Source organism: Lycorma delicatula, chromosome 2 (genome assembly GCF_047948215.1).
Source record: "Lycorma delicatula isolate Av1 chromosome 2, ASM4794821v1, whole genome shotgun sequence".
Lineage (NCBI taxonomy): Eukaryota > Metazoa > Arthropoda > Insecta > Hemiptera > Fulgoridae > Lycorma > Lycorma delicatula.
This window is the reverse complement of record NC_134456.1, coordinates 41,125,874-41,146,825: the sequence shown is the minus strand read 5'-3', so window position 1 is coordinate 41,146,825 and position 20,952 is coordinate 41,125,874. Positions and strand designations below refer to the sequence as shown.

Genomic DNA, 20,952 nt, shown 5'->3' with positions numbered 1-20,952 from the left:
ATTTTTGAGGAGGACATCACAAGAGGTCCGTGTAAAAAAGATAAGAAAATGTAGAAGAAGAATGGGAGAATGTTAAAATTCTTTAATCGGCAGAAGTAAACTTCAGCAGAACAAAAAGAACTGGTAGAAAACCTTGGATTTCAGAGGATATATTGCAGCTAATGGATGAACGTAGAAAATATAAGAATGCTAGTGATGAAGAAAGTAAAAGGAACTATCGACAATAAAGAAATACTATAAACAGGATGTGCAAACTAGTGAAAGAAGAGTGGATTAAAGAAAAGTGTTCAGGTGGAAAGAGAAATGAACATTGGTAAAATAGACAGAGCATACAGGAAAGTTAAGGAAAATTTTGGGGTACATAAATTAAAATCCAATAGTGTGTTAAACAAAGATGGACACCGATTTATAATACGAAAGGTAAAGTCGGTAGCTGGGTGGAATATATTGAAGAGTTATACGGAGGATAAGGAATTAGAAAATGGTGTTATAGAGGAAGAAATGAAAGTTGAAGAGGATGAGATGGGAGAAACAATACTGAGATCTGAATTTAAGAGAGCATTAAAAGATTTAAATGGCAGAAAGGCTCCTGGAATAGAAGGAATACCTGTAGAATTACTGCGCAGTACAGGTGAGGAAGCGATTGATAGATTATACAAACTGATGTGTAATATTTATGAAAAAGTGGAAGTTCCATCAGACTTCAAAAAAGGTGTTATAGTCATGATGCCAAAGAAAGCAGGGGCAGATAAATGTGAAGAATACAGAATAATTAGTTTTAACTAGTCATGCATCAAAAATCTTAACTAGAATTCTATGCAGAAGAATTGAGAGGAGAGTGGAAGAAGTGTTAGGAGAAGACCAATTTGGTTTTTCAGGAAAAGTATAGGGACAAGGGAAGCAATTTTAGGCCTCAGATTAATAGTAGAATGAAGTTAAAGAAAAACAAATCAACATACTTGGCGTTTATAGACCTAGAAAAGGCATTCGATAACGTAGATTGGAATAAAATGTTCAGCATTTAAAAAAAATTAGGATTCAAATATAGAGATCGAAGAACAATAGCTAACATGTACAGGAACCAAACAGCAACAGTAATAATTGAAGAACATAAGAAAGAAGCCGTAATAAGAAAGGGAGTCTGACAAGGATGTTCCCTATCTCCGTTACTTTTTAATCTTTACATGGAACTAGCAGTTAATGATGTTAAAGAACAATTAAGATTCGGAGTAACAGTACAAGGTGAAAAGATAAAGATGCTACGATTTGCTGATGATATAGTAATTCTAGCCGAGAGTAAAAAGGATTTAGAAGAAACGATGAACGGCATAGATGAAGTCCTACGCAAGAACTATCGCATGAAAATAAACAAGTACAAAACAAAAGTAATGAAATGTAACAGAAATAACAAAGATGGACCACTGAATGTGAAAAAAGGAGGAGAAAAGTTTATGGAGGTAGAAGAATTTTGTTATTTGGGAAGTAGAATTACTAAAGATGGACGAAGCAGGAGCGATATAAAATGCCGAATAGCACAAGCGAAACGAGCCTTCAGTAAGAAATATAATTTGTTTACATCAAAAATTAATTTAAATGTCAGGAAAAGATTTTTGAAAGTATATGTTTGGAGTGTCGCTTTATGTGGAAGTGAAACTTGGACAATCGGAGTATCTAAGAAGAAAAGATTAGAAGCTTTTGAAATGTGGTGCTATAGGAGAATTTAAAAATCAGATGGGTGGATAAAGTGACAAATGAAGAGGTATTGCGGCAAATAGATGAAGAAAGAAGCATTTGGAAAAATATAGTTAAAAGAAGAGACAGACTTATAGGTCACATACTAAGGCATCCTGGAATATTCGCTTTAATATTGGAAGGACAGGTAGAAGGAAAAAATTGTGTAGGCAGGCCACGTTTGGAATACGTAAAACAAATTGTTAGGGATGAAGGATGTAGAAGGTATACTGAAATGAAACGACTAGCACTAGATAGGGAATCTTGGAGAGCTGCATCAAACCAGTCAAATGACTGAAGACAAAAAAAAGCTACTCTTTCTTGAACTGAAAAACACATTGTGTTTACCTAAGAGTTTTTTTTGGATATTACAATTTTTTAATTACGCTAAAAAACAAAACCAGATTTCTAAGTCAGGTTTAACCTTTTCTAATCTAAATTAAGTTTTTTTTAATTTTGGTTTCTTTAATCTTTTTTATCTTCTTTATTTTTTGATGTTTGTAATTTAAACTTTTTTGAACTTACTAATAAAAAAACACAAAACTTCATCCAAAAATAACATTAAGGATGTTAAACTTCAATATCTGTTAGCTATTTATCACAAAATCAACAATGAATATAAATTTTGAAAAGTGTAACTTTTTTTTTAACCTCCGGATCCACCGTTAGGCATTCTTCAGAGGATGAAGATGAATGATTTGTAGCGTGTGTGAAAATGCCATGCCTGACCGGGATTTGAAAGTGTAACTTACCTTCGGTTTAATGTTATTCAGCTGTCTGAAATTAAATTTTATTGTTAAAAAATGAGTAAGTTAATTATTATTTAATTATTTTTAAATTCAAAACTGTAAATTTAATTAAAAGAAGTATTTGAAAAACTTTTTAACTAATTTATTCAATTTTTAATTAACATACTGATATTTGTAGTCGCCATTTTGGTTTATATAGTCAAATTTAATTTTTCTGATACCGTTTTGCTTGTCTCAAAAAGACCTTTAAAACAATGCATCATATGACCATATGTCCCATTTAACATTTTTGAGCCCCCTCCTGAAGGTCTAAACTGGGACTTACTTTGATTAGCCTCTTTTATCGGAGAAGATTTCCAAAGACAGAATTGGGTTACCTCTAAATAAAGGAGAGCATATAACCATAATTCTAACTATCTGAAACACATTGTTGGCTGCCATTTTGGACTGGATGATCGGAATTTAGTTCTAATTATAATATTTTTCTTGTCAGAATGAGCTCTTTAAAATTCTATATCAAATGATCATTGCCCATTTAAAACTTTTAAATTACTTTCCACCCACTGCTGCCCAAAAATCAGAAAGAGTGAAACACAAGTTTATTGAATTAGCCCATTGGTACAAGGCAGAATACTGTGAACTGTAGACAGTTATTTCAAATATAAAAAAAGTAGAGGGGGATGTAATTTACCTATAAACTGACTGCCTAAAAAGTAAATTACATCCCCCTCTACTTTTTTTATAATTGAAATAACTGTCTACAGTTCACAGTATTCTGCCTTGTACCAATGGGCTAATTCAAGTCAGTTTATAGGTTACATATAACTATTTAATCAAACATTTTTTTTTTAATTTTGTCCATTTTTTGCTTTATTTTTCAACAGCCAATTTTCAAGTGTTGCCTAGAGCTAAACAGTTCTAGTGATTTTTTTTTCTTCATAGAACCCAGATAATTTTTATTTAATAAATTTTATTAGTTAAAATTAAATTTAGAACCGTCTGTTTTTTTAAATAAAACCACACTAAAAAATAAAAACGATTAAATAAGCATACCATCTGAATATCAATGTTTCCACCCCGAAGTATAGAAATTCCAAGTTGCAATGTTTTCATAACCATATCACTTGGGACACCTTTGCAAGCTGAAATATGCAATAAGACCATTTCAGCAGCTCCTCTGTTTGCAAGCCGGGCTTGATGGAACAGCAATTTCTGTTTCTCCATTTCTTGTTCCTGTGAGAAAAATACCACTTTATTGGTAATTTAATAATCCTGGCATTTATTTTTTGTTATAATATATTTAATAATAATAATAGTTCAATAGTTCATGTTACCATATACAATGCATGTCAGAACAATAGTTATAGCTCCTGTGCCTTGCCTTCGGGCCGGCCAGGATGCTTTTTACTGGGCTTGCCCAAGAGAATAATAACAATAATAATAATAATAATAATATGGATGCTATAGACATTCTTTATTCTGCACTAAATAAATTATTTAATGCTACTACTCTACTGACCTTCATGGTGAAATTATAGCATACGTTGATTCCATCATAAAAATTGTGGGTTAAAAGCTTGGTTGGCTTAGAATTTTTTCACAAGCCATAAAATTAAATTACATTTTTTCACATAAAAGCTTTAGGCTTCCTATGTTTAATAAAGAAAAGAGACAGATTTATAATGGAAAAATACATAAAATTCTTTAGTCATTCTAATTAGCCCACAGCTAGTGTAGTAATTAACTTGTCATTGCAAATAACAAGTTGTTTAACAGCTGATTTTCGAAGTTGATGGTTCCGAGGTTCAAATCTTAGTAAAAGATAGTTGCTTTTATACAAATTTAATACTAGACAGTAGATACTGACATACTTTAGTGGTTGGGGCTCAATTAATCATATGACTTGGGACTGGTCAGCCTGAATCTGTACAAGACTTACACCTCATTTACATGTCATACATATTCTCATCAGAGTGGGTGATGGGGGGGGGGGTTGCTTATAAGGTGAAAAGAAAATAATATATACTCAGTTGAACAATATTATAAAATAAGTAATATAACTCTGCACGGCAAGAAATGTTTATTAGTATAAATGATTTTTTATTTTACGTAAGTCATATCAGAAGTAAAAAATAATTAATAAAATCTGGTAAACAATATTATGGATTATAAGATTAAATGGTAAAAAAAAAGAAGCATATTAAAGAAACTAGCAATTAATCAAATGTTAAACATTTTTCAGTCATTAATGGGTGTGTAAAAAAAAAATTATCTATTGAGTATACAACTTTTTTTTCTTAAATATAAATAAAACTAAAATATTTATTTATTTATTTTTCAAATAAATGCTTACATATATAAAAATAATTTATTATATAAAATCAAATATTATGTTTAGTAATAATATCAAACAATAATTTGATCCAGTTTCTAAGGTTTTTTTGTTTCTAACAAATCTTATTAATTTGTAAACAATCAGAAATAAAAGTAAAATGTCTTCTTCTTTAAAATCTATCATTAACAATATTATATTTACAAAATACTTTTACAAAGACAAATCGTTTTTATTAAAGTTAAAATTCACTTCTAAAAGAAATATTGAGATGTTTAAAAAAATGAATTGATTAAACATAAATATTTTTATTAAATTGTATTTTATGTTGTAGAAAAAAACAGCTGTAAAAGCTAGTCCTATAAATAATCTGTAATACCCTAAATTCTGTAAAGAAAAAGAATGGCAATGTATTTTTCCAATAACCTAACAAATCAATGATTTGAAATTACGTGATATTATTACTTATTTAAGGACTTAAAAATCAACCTAAAGTAATATTCAATTATAAAAACGATCCATACATTCTAACAATAAATTGATACACTTACCATAAGTTTATTCATAGTCCTCTTAATGAAAGCAACAAAATTAAACACAGGTGAAAATGATTTATTAAATTACAGCAAAATGTTTTATTGATAAAATCTAATTAATAATATACAAGCATCATACAAAATTTATAGTTAAACTGTTTTTTTGCATTTAATTTCATAGCAGTAAGTCTTAGACATGAAGATTCATTACAAAACCAATCTAACTACTTACATTTTACATAAAAAATGAAGAATTTTTCAGATTTCAGCGAGTGAATTGTTTGTGTAATATACATTTCAACAAATTAAGAATGTTATAAAATAATAAAAATATTTGATATATTTATGAATTTTAATAAATCTAACTTAATTTTATTCAATTTACAACTTAAGGAAATAATTACAAAGAAAAATATGTACATGGGAAAACTTAAAAATTATTAAAATTTATCAACTTATACATAAATAATACTATACAAAACAACTAAGTCTAAATTTTTTAGTTATTTTTAAATGAAAATCTACATTTTAAAAAGAGGGAAAATGTTCAGCTGAAATATTGAATAATTTATATTATATAAGATGCCATACTACCTTTATTTTTTGTTTGTTTTTAGTAGTCCTATTCTTATAGAATAGTATTTTCTACTTATATTGCAAAAGTAAATTATGCCTATAATTATGAAATGGGAAAATAAAAACATTAAAAAAAAAGTTTTAACATTATTTTCTTTATCCAGCCACTGAATGAGGCAGCAGATAGCATTCAAAGATATTCTCATGTTGAGGTGGCATAGAACAACTACAATTTTTCTACAATGGAAGCACAGTCCTTTCCATTGATCCTTTTGATCAGAAATTTGAGATCAATTATATGTAAATGAAAAATCAGATATTTTATAAGAAAATATCTTTGGCTTCTTGTACCAACATATTACAGTAGATTTAAATAACCTGATCCCTTAATGTTAAATAAATGGAAAAGATCATTTTGTATTAAAAATCACTGTAGTTTTCAGTGCTGAGCACTTGCAGGCAAGTGATCAATTATGCAATCAATATGCAATCTGCTGACCACGCACATAGAAAGATCAATGTTTTTATTAAATGTAAAATTTTTCTAAGGTGACTGAAGGAAATATCAATTTTGTGTACAATCTTTATGGAGTAAGCAAAATTTAAGATTAATATAACTTTATTTTACTAAATCTCTTACATGGATTGAACCTCCTTGCTCTTCTCCTTCACCACCTCCTTCTTCTTCATCACCCCCTTCTTCCTCTTCTTCACCACATGACCTAAAGTAATTAATAGATTATTAAGCATCAAGCAATATTAGTAAATATTGCATGTAATTTTTAATATTAAATTTGCACCTCCGAAATATGAATAAAAAGTAAAACTTTCATAACAGTAGTAATTTGAACTCCAATGTTAATAATCTATTATGTCAATAATAAAAATTTTCAGATTTTATATTTGTATTGTTTTTTAGTTTTAATAGATTATTAACATTGGAGTTCAAATTATTACTGTTATGAAAGTTTTACTTTTTATTCATATTTCGGAGGTGCAAATTTAATATTAAAAATTACATCCAATATTTACTAGTATTGCTTGATGCTTAATACAAATATAAAATCTGAAAATTTTTATTATTCATAATTGTGGATTGTTGGAGGTAAAAATGATTTTTAGCTACTTGTTCCTTGATGCAAAAGTTGTAACCAGAATAAAAAAAGAATGATTTTAAATGATATGTTTTACCTTAAAGAGAAACAATTATTTGAAATTTAAATTATAAAAAATGCTTAATGTATTTTATTTTGCAAATACATGACTTTTTTTCTTGATTGTTACATAAAAAAACCCGTAATTTATTACTCATTTTAATGTATAATTCAATGGAAAATGCTTGACATGAAGTTATTTTGTAATAAAATGAAAGAAAAGGGTTATTCTATATAATAACAATCTGTAAGGTTCTCTGCAATAAAAAAAAAAAAAACTAAAACATAAAGGGTTATTGTTTTAGTTTACTGGATTTTTTAATAATTTTGCTTATAATTTAAAAAAAATTATTACTGTTTTAAGTTCTACTTATATTCATGGATTAAAAAAATACATAGTACTATTTAATAATTAAAAAATAATAAAAATAGAGAACTACATAAAAATAAATAATGTATATAATATAATATCCTACCCTACTAAAGGGCATTTGTATGTGTGTGTCTGTCCCCCTTAGCTTAGCACTGAAGGTATCGATCACTAACGGAAAATCCTGTTTCGTTAGTGTATATCTTGTGATGGTCAGGTGAATATTTGATATATTATTATATATTGATATATCGCATATATATCGATATATATGTGAAATATATATTAATAATATATTTTTTTATTTATGTGATTGTTTTTCTTCATAAAATAATAAAGTATAATCAGACAATAGGTAAAACAAATTGTTTTTAGGGAAATTTTGGATGGTCTAGATTGATAAGAGGAACAGTGATTTTTGTTGATTGAAGAGAAAAGTTTAAAACTGCAAGCGAATATTTTGTTTTGAAGTTATTTTTGTTTTAGTAAGTACAATGATAATAAACAACCCTAAAACTTATTTCCTAATGAGGAAGGATGCTTAACTAAATAATGATGAACCCTTTTTTTGCTTTTCCTTGATCAATTTTCATCATTCAAAACAAAAAACGAACATTTTTATACAAGATGTAATCAATTTTGGATACCTAATAATATCATTCTGAGACAACGGCCATAGGGTGTGCTGTAGGCATCTCTGCAGCTAGTACAAGTAATAAAGGAATACAAGTAGTGATAATTCAGATAAAAACTTAATTTTAAAAATTGAAATAAAATATTTATATATTTTCTAAATTGTTTATTGTTAATGAAATAAATGATTATATTTATTATTAATATAATTTTCTTCAAAAATGCTTTTATTGCAAACATCTTTTTGTTAAAATGATATAAAATTATCTAATACCATGAACACTTACTTTAACTGTACTGGTCAAGATACAGAACATAAGTCATATCCAAAAAATGATAGCTAAGTTTAACAACTATATTTCCTGTTCCATTTTATCCACAATAATATTATATTATAAATAATTTATATTATTATCCATATTAACTAATATTGATAGCAGGCATTTTAGGGAAAATGAGAAGTGAAGTGGTTTCCTGTGCCAAATATGCTATTCCGGCATATTAGGCCCAGGAAATGGCTCAGCCCACCTAATAGAAATGAAACTGTACTCTGTAACTAGAGTGTTCTGATGTGGTTAGTACAACGAATTATATGATGGTAATCATTAACTTCAAACAAAACATCTCTGAGTGATGTCTAGCATTTCGGATAACTTACATACAATACAACCACAAGTAATTGTAAAAAAGTTATTTTGATAATTTTATAACTACCACCAAATTACAGTACATATGTCAAAGTTTTGTGTGGTATTTATCATTGATTTACATCAACAAAAATTAAATTACAATTATGAATATCCATAGGTAGGAAAATTATTTTTTTTTAAATATACAATAACTCTTTCATAATTTTACAATCACTGATAGTTTTACATGAATGGTAAAAACAATGAACTTTAAAATAGCTGATTCACTCAGTATTTCAAGTGTAAGATGGTGCATATCTTACTATGCACAATGCTGCATTTAGTATATCCATGCATGTGAGTAAACACATGCAGACTTGTATACCAACATGCATACATGTACAAGTATTGTTTTTATATATACACATATACACACACACATACTGCAGTGAGTACATACTTCAAGAATGTGTTGCCATAACATTGTGTACAAATGATAAATCAGGAAGTATGAGTTTAGATAGCAAAAGATCTAAAAGAATTAAATTAGAATTTACAAATATAATTACTTTGCTGCAATTTCAGCATAAGACATATATAACGGATCTTCTTGAAGTGCTCCACTTCGTTCAGTCATTGCACCTCTACAGAATGTTGTTACCAACTGAGTTAATGGATCAGGCTTAGACTCGTCTTCTTCTGCTTCAGCTTTTTTCAATTCTGCATCTTCAAATGATTGCTATAAACAGAAATATTAATAAATTAAAATATAACATTCCAAATCAGTCCAATATTTTAATTGTGAAGGACTACTTACTTCTGTGAACATATCCTCTTTTTTCTGGTTTATTTTGGATGGAAGAGTTATAGATGACTGTAGCTATATATGATTTCTATATCAATCTTGTTCGATCTAAAAGCTTTTCTTAATTTTTCAAAGCCCCTTATTCTAGGCTAACTCTTCTCTCCTGGGACAGGAAAAAGGATGAATGCGCTTTATAGTTAAATTGCTTATTTCTGTGTGCCACAGTTTTAGAGGAGGCTATCTTTAGGAAGCCTAAACCTATTCTCAGGTGGCCTATACTCAGGAAGAAACAATTTTCTGAAGTATAATATAATAAACTAAATGTTTTAATTCTCTTCCCTTGCAATACTTTCTTGTAATAAACAATATACTATCAGATTAAAAATTTGTTCTTATTATTGTTTCTTAACTCTCCATTTTACTAATATGTGATAATAACATGTGATAATTCAATATTTTCAATTTTCCTTTTTCATGTACTTTATAAATTTCTATAATAAAGAAAAAGGATCTTTCTACTTACAAAGTCAGCAGATGTTCTAAAGCCCCCACAACCCTTCCTACAATTAACTAAAATTATTATAAGCGATATAGTTATTCTTAGAGAAAATTTAAGGTAAATAATTTTTTTTTTTAGTTACTGAAATAAGTTTGTGAAGTACAACTCAAAGAAACAAAAGTGTACTATTTTTTAGTACTTCTATTATTTACTTCTTTTTTTTTTTAGTAGTTTAGTCAGTGTTACTATTTTTTTCTATACTTAAGCATTTAGTAGAATATTCAAGTACTAAAAGAAATAAAGAAAAAGTACAAGCAGAGTATAGTAATTAGGAAAAAGACAAAAAAAGGTGGTATTATAATCTATTTCTTAACACATATCAAAGGCTATGAATAGAATCATATTAAATGAATTACAATGGATCAAGAATTTAATTGAACTGAAGTATGTACAGTAATCTTTTTTTACTGCACTATATGTACAGGGGGTGCAAAAGTAGGTATGCAGTTATAATAGATATTACTTAATTTATTATTTATTACTTAATTACTTATATGTTAGTATTTTTCATATAATTATGGCTGGTAATTTAACCATCAACCAACCAAAATGATTAATCAAACAATATTAGAAGACCATTTCAGCATTTCAATGCTGAAATGGTTTGATGAAAATGGGCTACAGAATTTGATACATCTCCACCAAGTAGACTAACAATTTACTCCCAAATCAGCTGATTTGGAAGTCGAAAGTTACAGCGTTCAAGTCCTAGTAAAGCCAGATATTTTTACATGGATTTGAATACTAGATCGTGGATACCGGTGTTCTTTGGTGGTTGGGTTTCAATTAACCACACATCTCAGGAATGGTCGAACTGAGAATGTACAAGACTAACACTTCATTTACACTCATACATATCATCCTCATTCATCCTCTGAAGAATTATCTAAACGGTAGTTACCGGAGGCTAAACAGGAAAAAGAAGAAGAAGACTAACAATTTACAGATTATGCAATACATTTGATGCAACTGGCTCAATCTGTAATATGCCAAAGAGTGGCCGACCAGTCAGTGTTATTACCCAAGATAATGAAATGTTAGTTGCACAAGCATTTATCCAAAGCCCAAAAAAATCAAAGAGGAGAGCTTTTTTGAGTTAGTCATTCCACAAAGATTTTTGGGGCAACTAATGCAACGTTTAGGTTTGAAAATGTATCAGTCAAGATTACTTCATGGATTATTAGAAGGTAATCTGGATTGACAATTACAATTCTGCAAGATAATGGTGAATGCAGAAAGACAAGAGAATGGCATCATTCGCAAAGTGTCTTGGTCCAACAAAGCGATTTTTAAACTTTCAGGCGCTGTTAATAGACATAGCTGTGTTTATTACACAAGAGAAAACTTCATAACATACATATGCCAAGAAATTAATAATCAAAAAAACCTTTGTGTAAAAGTACACCTCACAGATTGTACTTAATTGTAATTGTAATTCTAATCATGTCCTCCTAAAGATACTGTTTTGTTTCATAATAAATAATGCATTATGTATAAAACATTACAACTAGTAAAATGAAAACTTCAGAACTCTACAACTGTATACCTACTTTTGCACCCCCCCCCCCCTAACCAGTATATTGTAAAAATCGGTATGAAAAGTAGATGGAATATCACATACTGTAAAAAAAATAACTTATAATTGTAATAAACACTTGTTATAAGTATTAATAGAACAGGAAATGAGTCAAACTAAATATATCCAGCACCTTCTTCAGATGCTACTTCAAAGAAACTGCCTCCTCTCAATGTCACTCACTCTCTCTCTCTCTCTCTCTCTCTGTATAATATATATATATATATATATATATATATATATATATATATGTGTGTGTGTAAATTATAACAATGTAACAAGAAAAGCAGATTAATATAAATTGAGTCTAGTTAATTAATTTCCTTGCTAGTTAATTAATCATTTTTCTGTCATTGATATTTATGAGGAATTAATATTAAATTACAGTTCCATTTTTTAGGAACATCCATCTATTTTCTATTCAAAGAGGTTTTATTTTATGAAATGAAGAGAAATATGAACAATTTAATCATCATTGAGTTAATAAGGTTCAAGTTATTACAATCTGACTAAATTATCATCTACTGATATTTATCCTATTTATTATTATCAAATAATAAAATCCTACATCATTATGTATACAATGTATTATTTAATATTATTATCCTATATAACACAGAATATGAAACACTGATAAATATTACATACTGTAAGATCTTCAATCAGTACTTCAGTTCCCACATTTTCTTCAGTAAGCCATACCTCATAATATGTGCGTGCAAATATGTTGATAGCTCTATGCCTGCAAATAGTATTACACAATACAAAATTATAAAATATACATATAATAAATATTGAAAAAAACTTATAGTAAAAGTGTGATGCAAACAAAGTTATGTTATGTTAAGTTATGTTAAGTAAGGTTAAGTTATGTTTGTATGTCCTATGATATAAATTTAGTATAATCAAAACATCTATGTTCTGAATGGATGACTAAACTGTAACATTTACATATAATATAAAATATTTACATATAAAACCTACATGTAATTTTCTTTTTAATTTTTTAGGTTATTCATCTGAAGTGTTGATTATTAAAATTTATAAATATGTTTATAAAAAATTATGATTAATGTGCTATTTTATTTTGCAAAATTATGCTATTACATTACTTTCATTTAACTAATATTGCTCTCATTATTCTCATATCATTCATAATTTATGTCTTGTGTACTTGAGATTATGATGCGTCCAAATTTAATTTTATTAGTAAAAATTTCAATTTTTACTAAAAAATTTCTAAGCAACATCAAAAATTTAATGTTGCTTAGATTAAATTTTATACAATATTATTTTATCTTGTTTTGAAATTTAGAAATTAGAAGCTTATAACCATGAAAAATTTGAAACTATAATTCCTTTTAAACTTTTTGGCTAGAATATGAAATAACTAAACTCAGGAAAATTAAATTAATGGCGCTAGGAGAGTTCCTTTTGTGTCATTATTCACTGTCTGCACAAAAGGAAGAATTAAATATGTAAAATAACAAGTTGTTTAGGTATTGCAATAATATAAAACTGCAAAACTGAAAACAAATTAAAAACGGGAGGTGGTATTTAATATAAATAGAAATTTTAAATAATAAAATGGAGTTGAAAAATCTGTTGTGAAGTGTTAAGTTTGGAGTATAGTTCTGTATGGATATGAAACATGGACATTAAAAAAAGGAAAAGAGAAATAAAAGCCATTTGAAATGTGGGTGTGGAAAAGATTGGAGAAAATTAAACAAAGTGAAAAATGAAGTAATGAGGAGAATTAATGAGAATAGAAACTTCATCAGAACAATTCAAAATGGAAAGCTAACTGGCTGGGAGATATGAGAATAGTAGGATTGATTAAAACATTGCTAGAAAGAACAGTAGAAGGTCCAAAAGAGCCCAAAAAATGTAAAAGTTATAATATTTTAAAGGAAATAGAAGCTTACATGTTCTTAAAATGTTTGCTGGGAATAGAGTATAATAGAGGTGAAAATGATGCAAGGGGCCTGCCTCAGAGCAAATAACAATCTGATGGTGAAATTGTAACTTAGTCAACATCATATAACTTTAATTGTAACTCCTTGTCTAAAGATCTCTTCAGCTTAAGAAAATTCAACAGATGACAAATTTTTTATTCATTTCCTTTAAAAGGATGTAGACAATTAAGACCATAGTTCATTCTGCATACATGTAAATATTATTATGCTTATACAATACTATACACAAGCATGCCTACATTTGTTTAGAACATTGAATATCTTATTTAGTTATAATTTATAATATTAATTACATAAGTGGAATGAAATTATTAATTTCATTCGCATGTTTTGTGCTTATCTGAAAGAAATAATACCGAAGAACATTTTGCTAATAGACAAAAGAGTTTTTATATTTTCCAAAAAATAGTTTTTCACATAACACTGTAGTTATAATGTTTCATTGTACTTGTTGAGTTAGTCAAATTTTTTAACTCATCTATTAATCTTTTAATCTTTAATCTATTAAAAATTAATCTATGAATCTTTTAACTCTTACTTTGTTTTGAGGTGGAAGAATCATTTCTCTCTTTATTACAAACATTGTTTTCACCTAGGATCAACCATCTTCTTTTTAATTTTGAATAGAGAAAATTAATGTTTTAAAACAAAAATTGATGATTTCCAAATTACCAAAAAATTATTATTGCTTGACTTCCAATGAAACTTTTTATTAGCAGTTGTTAAAACATTACTGAGTAATGTAGCGCATACTATGATCCACAGTTATTGTTTGTAACTTGTTAAAGCATAGAAATTGAGATGAATTCAGCAGTGAGCAGAAAAATATGAAAATGACTTTAATGGTGATTAGCAGTAGTAGTAGTGTGGTCCCTAGTGATAAATGATTCATTTATAACACTTAAGGAGGTTAAAAATGTAAGGATAATATGTTTGTAAGTATAGTAAAAAATTTTCACAATCATTAATCTGTGTACTTTAATCTACAATGATTTCATATACAATATATACTTGGAGAAAGTGATCCTGGCTGAGTAAAAAGGGACTTGCTAGTATATTACAATGTAAAGTGTTGTATATTGTGATGTACATTATTTCATAGTAGTAAATAAAATAATATCATAAATAAAAAATAATCAATCATATGAGTAGTAATATAGTTACTATTATTTAATAGAAGTAATTATATTAAAAGCCCTGAGAAATTAACAACAATAATAAATCAGTGTACAATAAGTATCATCACATTAAATAATTTCAAAATTAATAAAAATCAAAAAAAAAAGAATTGATGGAATACCTCTTGAGTGTGTAGAGAGGTTGAGTACGTAAACAGGCAATAGCAGCTCTTTTCCTTGCTGCCGACAATACTCTTCGCCAACCAGATTGATGTGGAGGTGGCTTATTAGCATGCTATTAGTACACACAAGTTTCTCAAACATTAGTATTATATATTAATTTTAATTAAAACTAAAGTAAAAAAATAAACACGCTATAACATCAATACTTAGAAAGTGATATTTTAAGCAAAAAGATTTAACAACTAACTTCTTCAACTAGGTATCAAAAATACATATTAAGGATAAATTATTAACCACTTACTTTTCTTTCTGGGGAAGCAAATTGTTAAGAGGTAAAACAGATCAATCAGTTTGATTTAAATCTTATTATTAATAAAAAAAAAAAAATGTTCTCAGAGATATTTATGAACAATTCAAAGAAAGACAAAACAAAGAAAATTACAATTTTTAAGATTATAGATTAACATGGTGAAACAGAAATAGCCAGGTATGGTTTTTATTGCTATCCCAAATAGTCAATAAATTCAGATTGAGATTAAAAATGTGGTGTTAACACCATATCAGAAAAAAGAGAAAGAAAAATTAAATTTAAGTGGCTATGATAAAAATTGCAATGAATAGAATATAAAATGAATGAAAACTACAATATGTTCAAATTGATAGTAGGGTAAAGGAAAGATGTTAAATAAAAACAAGTGATAGAGTCAAAGAAACAGATATTTTATTTGTGGGTAGGGGGTTAATTTCACGAAAGAGCAATTTATTGAATAAAAATTTACTCAAAGTAAATAAATAAATCAATAAATAAATTTTTTGAACATTTGCTCTTAGGAAATACAGGTTTTAGTGATTTTAATAAAAAAACGTTTTACTGATTTTTAAAAATAGTTGGCTTATATTAATGAAAATGTTGCCAAATATATTAAGAAACAAAAACAAAGATAAATAAGTAAGTATAAACACTTCTTTTTTCAAATCTAAATAAAAAAAAAAGATTAAAAGTTTACAAATCCTTAATTTGGCATAGACTTTAAAAAGTCAAACTTTTAAGTTCATTTTTAAAAAATGTTACTTTCTTTTTGAAGAGAAAAACTTACAAAAAGCTTCTTATAACAAACACCAAGGGCAACAAAAATAACAAAAGGAATGCAAAGAATTGATGTAAAGAGATTTGGTGGAAGTCAAGGCTCTTTAAAATGCAGGAATAAAAACTTTTTATTGAAACTAATTCAGTTAATTTTCTTGAATTTTTGCTTGAAAATATTTTGAATATCAAAATGACACTAGATTATAAACCAATGCAACAATCCAATAACAAAGCAATGTAGACTACAAAAAGTTAGTTTTAATTTAAGAAATATTTGACTAAGTTCTCAGGAAAATGTGTTCAAGCACAACTAAGTCAATCTGAAGTTAAATATCACTCTAAAATGTTATAAAAAATATGATTTATAACTTAAACATATAAACTATTTACAATTTATTCTATTAAATGAGTAGGTTAAAACCACGCAGTTTAATAAAAAATATCATGTATAATTAGATTTAATACACAAACAGATAACAATGACTGCAAACAAATATAAAAATTCTAATACATTACAAGAAATGAATGTATGCAGTTAAAATGACATGAAAAATACATTAAAAATTGTAATACAATTATTATACAAAAAAAAAGTGATCAAAATTTAATTAAAAAAAAACACAACACTTACACCCTAAAAGTCATGCAGCAATATACGAGGGATATTTCTAAACTAAAGACTGCTGGGAAATTTCTATTCTTAAGGTTGGCAAATCTGTGTCGTTCATGGCCACACCAGCAATGTACATACTGCATTGTTGTCTATAAGTTGTTGCGTTGTAGTATCTTTGATTATGTACGAGTTATTACATTATAAAATGAATAGGAGTATTGATTACAAAATGAATAGGAATACTGATGCTGCCGCTGACTGTGAAATACATGGAATCATATGTTTAAAAAACATATGATTCCACGTTTGAAGATTGATGAAGGTTTGTGCACGATGGATGCCGCACATCTTAATGGAATGTCATAAAAAAATCAGAATGGGATCTGCTTTGGAATTTTTGATGCACTACAAGGAAAAAGGTGATGAGTTCTTTAATTCAATTTTACCAGCAATGAAACATAGATTTTGTATTACATGCCAGAGAGAAAACATCAGTCAAGAGTATGGCATCATCCTCAATCACCATCCAGACCAATAAAGGTCAAACCACAGCCATTTGGATGCAAACTGATTGGCACAGTCTTCTGGGATACTGCTGATAGATTTCATGCTATGTGGAATGACAATAAATGCAGAAGCCTACTGCAAATCACTATGTAAGTTAGGGTGCATCATTCAAAATCGGTGATGTGGGCGACTGACTGATGGTGTCGTCCTGCTGCATGATAATGCACATCCACATGTTGCAGGTACAACACGTGATTTACCAAAAACATTTGGATGGGAAATTTACGATCACCCACCATACAATCCGGACTGTACTCCATTTGATTATCATTTTTTTGGGAAACTGAAAGAATTTTCAAGTGGTAAGCAATTTTCGGGTGACGATGAACTTAAAAACGCTGTTAATTAATGGCTAAATGGACTGGTGGCAGAAGAATATGACAAGGGTATCTTGAAGCTGGTGTATCACTACGATAAATATCTTAATTCATGTGGCAATTAAATAGGGAAGTAGTATAATGCATGCAGTTTAAGAGAAATAAAAAAAAAATATTTATAAAGTTCTCAGAATAAATTTTTTTGTAATGAAACAGTCTTTACTTTAGAGATAACCTCTCATATATATAGGGAATAAATTAAATTTTTGTAGACATTAAAAGAAATAGTATTCATAATAGAAGGGTTTTATAGTTCATCCAACATCAGTTTAAAACAAGATAAAAGTGTCACAAATCCCTTTTTTGGGGGATTTATATTAATTGGAAAACAACAAAGCATATTTTACAGTTCTTTTTATTTAAAAACTTAAATCTTTAAGGCATTAAATTCCAACTATAATAAAACATAACCTGAACAATAATAAAGGAATCATTAAAAAATTAGTAGTTATCCATTAAATATGTGTTGTGTACATACACTGTCAGTAATAAATTTGGCTTTAAAATAATAATATAACATTTTCTTAATAATCATAAATTTTGGTATTTCAATAAAGAGAAAGAAGTTACATCTAGCAATTCCTCAAAATCAAAATTTTGAAGAGATCTAATTCATTCAACAATAAGTAAATCCACTTCATGCCATAAAGTCTCTGGTATAAAATATTTTATAACAGCAAATACGAAAAGTGTGCCAGTAAATCAACCAAATATTTTGCATTAAATTGTCAATGTTTCAAGAATAGAAGCATCGGTTTAGTAGATCAAAAACTAGAAAGATTTTGATCTTTTTTGAATTTTATTTGGTAGTTATATATTTATAAATATCTCTTATAAAATGGAATTTTTGAAAATCAAAATTTCATTATGAAAAACACTAATGATCATATTCTTTTATTTAAAATTACAGAAAATTAAAAAAAAAATCAACAGTTGAATAGTTGGTTTAAAGAACTGTCACTAAATATAGAAAATATAGATCAAAATCCGAAAATGAAAAATAACAAGTTTATTTTGTAAAACCGAGCACTGGTAGTTAAGTTATGTAAAAATTTCGGGACAAAAGGATCAAGAAGGTAAAATATTGGACACTGTTTCCATTCTCTAATAACTTGAAGGACATATTTTGAGGTAGTCAGAAAAAATTATGTTTTATAATAAAAAAAACAAAATTAACAAACTAAAATTTGATACAACTCATGCTAAAATGACTAATGCATTTATGCAACAAACTTCAAATTTGAATTGCTTCCTGAACACAGTAATACAGTAACAAACACATAAAAACTGAGAGCTCATTAGAGAAATATTTCATAAAAAATAAACTATATTTTTAAAGTTAGTTTTCTAAAAAGGAATTTGAGTGAAACTTTTAATCCTGAAAATTCAGAAGAATATGGCTCTTTCAAAAATTAAAAAAATTAGTTTTTGAAATTTTCCAAAAGAATCTGAAAAGTAGAGAGCTTAAGAAATTACTCAAAATAAAAAAAAAATAACACAACAAATATCAGTGAAATCACATGTAAACACAAATATAACATGCTGTCATGTTAATTTAAAAATAAAATTAAAGAAAAATGAATAGTAACAGCAAAACCTTGAGTTACTTTATGCACACTTTTGTTACTTTATCCAAACTTTACTTTGTTATTTTGTTGGACAAAGTATTGTGATGGTCATTTTTGGTATGTTTTCATTAAATGATTAATTAAATCACTCATTTTCTTAAAAAGTTTTATTTAGTATTTTTGGTATGTTTTCATTAAATGATTAATTAAATCACTCATTTTCTTAAAAAGTATTAAAACTGTAAACAAAAGTTCAATATAAACATAATTCTAATACTAATTACAACATAAATGCTTGGATAATTAAAACATATAAAATAAATTAACATTTATTAAAAATAATCAAATTGACACAATTAATAATAAATATGTATTTAAAAAATTAAATTAGGTCAAATAATTTTAAAAAAATTATTTAATGTCTCACTGCTGGTATACCAGCTGTCCTTAATGGGATTTATGCAGCTTCTATTTAACAAATATTCTGTTACTATTTAAGAATTTCATTTTAATAAAACACCAAATGAAGATTTAACCTCTCAATATATTAAAAAATAAATAAATAAAAATAAAAAGCCGAAAAATAATGTTTGTATTGTAATAAAACATAAAAAACAACAAAATGAAGCATTATAAACACAATAAAAAGAGGAAATGCAGGAATCAAAATAAGTAGGATCAGACCTTGGTAAAGCGTGGAGTGATAGCTGACGGAAACAAGCAATGACAGCTCGTTTACGCTGAGTCGATACTACAGAACGGTAACTGGCCTTACTTTGCAGCTGGGGGTGGTCAATCTAACACAACATACCAGCAACTTAAAATAATAATACTGTAATCTATAAATAAATAAATAAATAATAAATATGTGCAAACAAAATAAATACTGAATAATGTAAAATCACTGTTATAAAAAGTGAATAAAAAAAATTAAAAGATTCATCAAATAAACAACAAAAGAGTTTAAAAACATTAATTAAAATAAATAAGAAATAACTGTGCAGGAAAATTTATTATTGCCTATGATGCTGGAAAATAATACAAAACGTTTTAAGATTTTACACATTCCTGAATTTTAACAGTAACAAAAATACCTAAATCTATATTTTCATAATATGTATCACATTTTATAAAACTGAATGATTTATAATATGAAAATACATCAATTCATTTCTAATTATCATATTTAAAAAATGAAAATAATGAAGTTAATTACAGGGAGATAATTAGTAAATTAAGATGTCCTTCTGATGTGGATCATAGGAAATTGCTTTTTTCACAACTGATAGTGCTATGTTTGACAGTCTGTTTAATTGGTCTCTCTTATACCAATGTTGTGGTTGCAGTATGTGTTAAAATTAGCTGAGTCAGTCCCAAATCTTGTTAAGTGTGTGAATTGTTCAATCATTTCTTTGAGTGAAAAAGCAACTATTAATGATATTGATTAAAAAATTATCCCTATTTACAGTGAAAATCTTATAAATAAGCAAAATGGTGTCAATAGTTCAAAGCAGAGAAAAAAGGGGATCATGATAAAGAAGAGACTCATTACTGAAATATCTTCAGTTTTTTCATTCAGAAGAAAAAATTTGTATTAAAAGTTTTTTAATGATCAATAAACTTCTCAACTAATAGCCAGAAGTATCACGAATGGCTATTAATATAAAAGTTACAGATCAACACATCAGGTGCCAAAAAGACCGATAAATGATACAACTAGTGATTATAGCATATCTGTTACTTGTACATTAGAATATTAAAAGTGGAACAAGGGCATCTCTCCATTTACTAAAAGTAAATAGTTATTATTAAT

At 27.4% G+C, this 20,952-nt stretch overlaps 1 protein-coding gene across 1 annotated transcript in view; it reads right to left on the bottom strand.

Annotated features, from left to right (window-relative positions):
* Positions 1-20,952, bottom strand: part of RyR (Ryanodine receptor) — a 559,410-nt gene that overhangs the window by 64,224 nt on the left and 474,234 nt on the right. The window contains exons 75-79 of the mRNA XM_075355178.1: positions 19,824-19,936; positions 12,299-12,392; positions 9,280-9,449; positions 6,565-6,646; positions 3,534-3,713 (exon numbers count right to left, since the gene is read on the bottom strand). Coding sequence (XP_075211293.1) covers positions 3,534-3,713; positions 6,565-6,646; positions 9,280-9,449; positions 12,299-12,392; positions 19,824-19,936 — 639 coding nt within the window. The remainder of the gene's footprint in view (positions 1-3,533; positions 3,714-6,564; positions 6,647-9,279; positions 9,450-12,298; positions 12,393-19,823; positions 19,937-20,952) is intronic.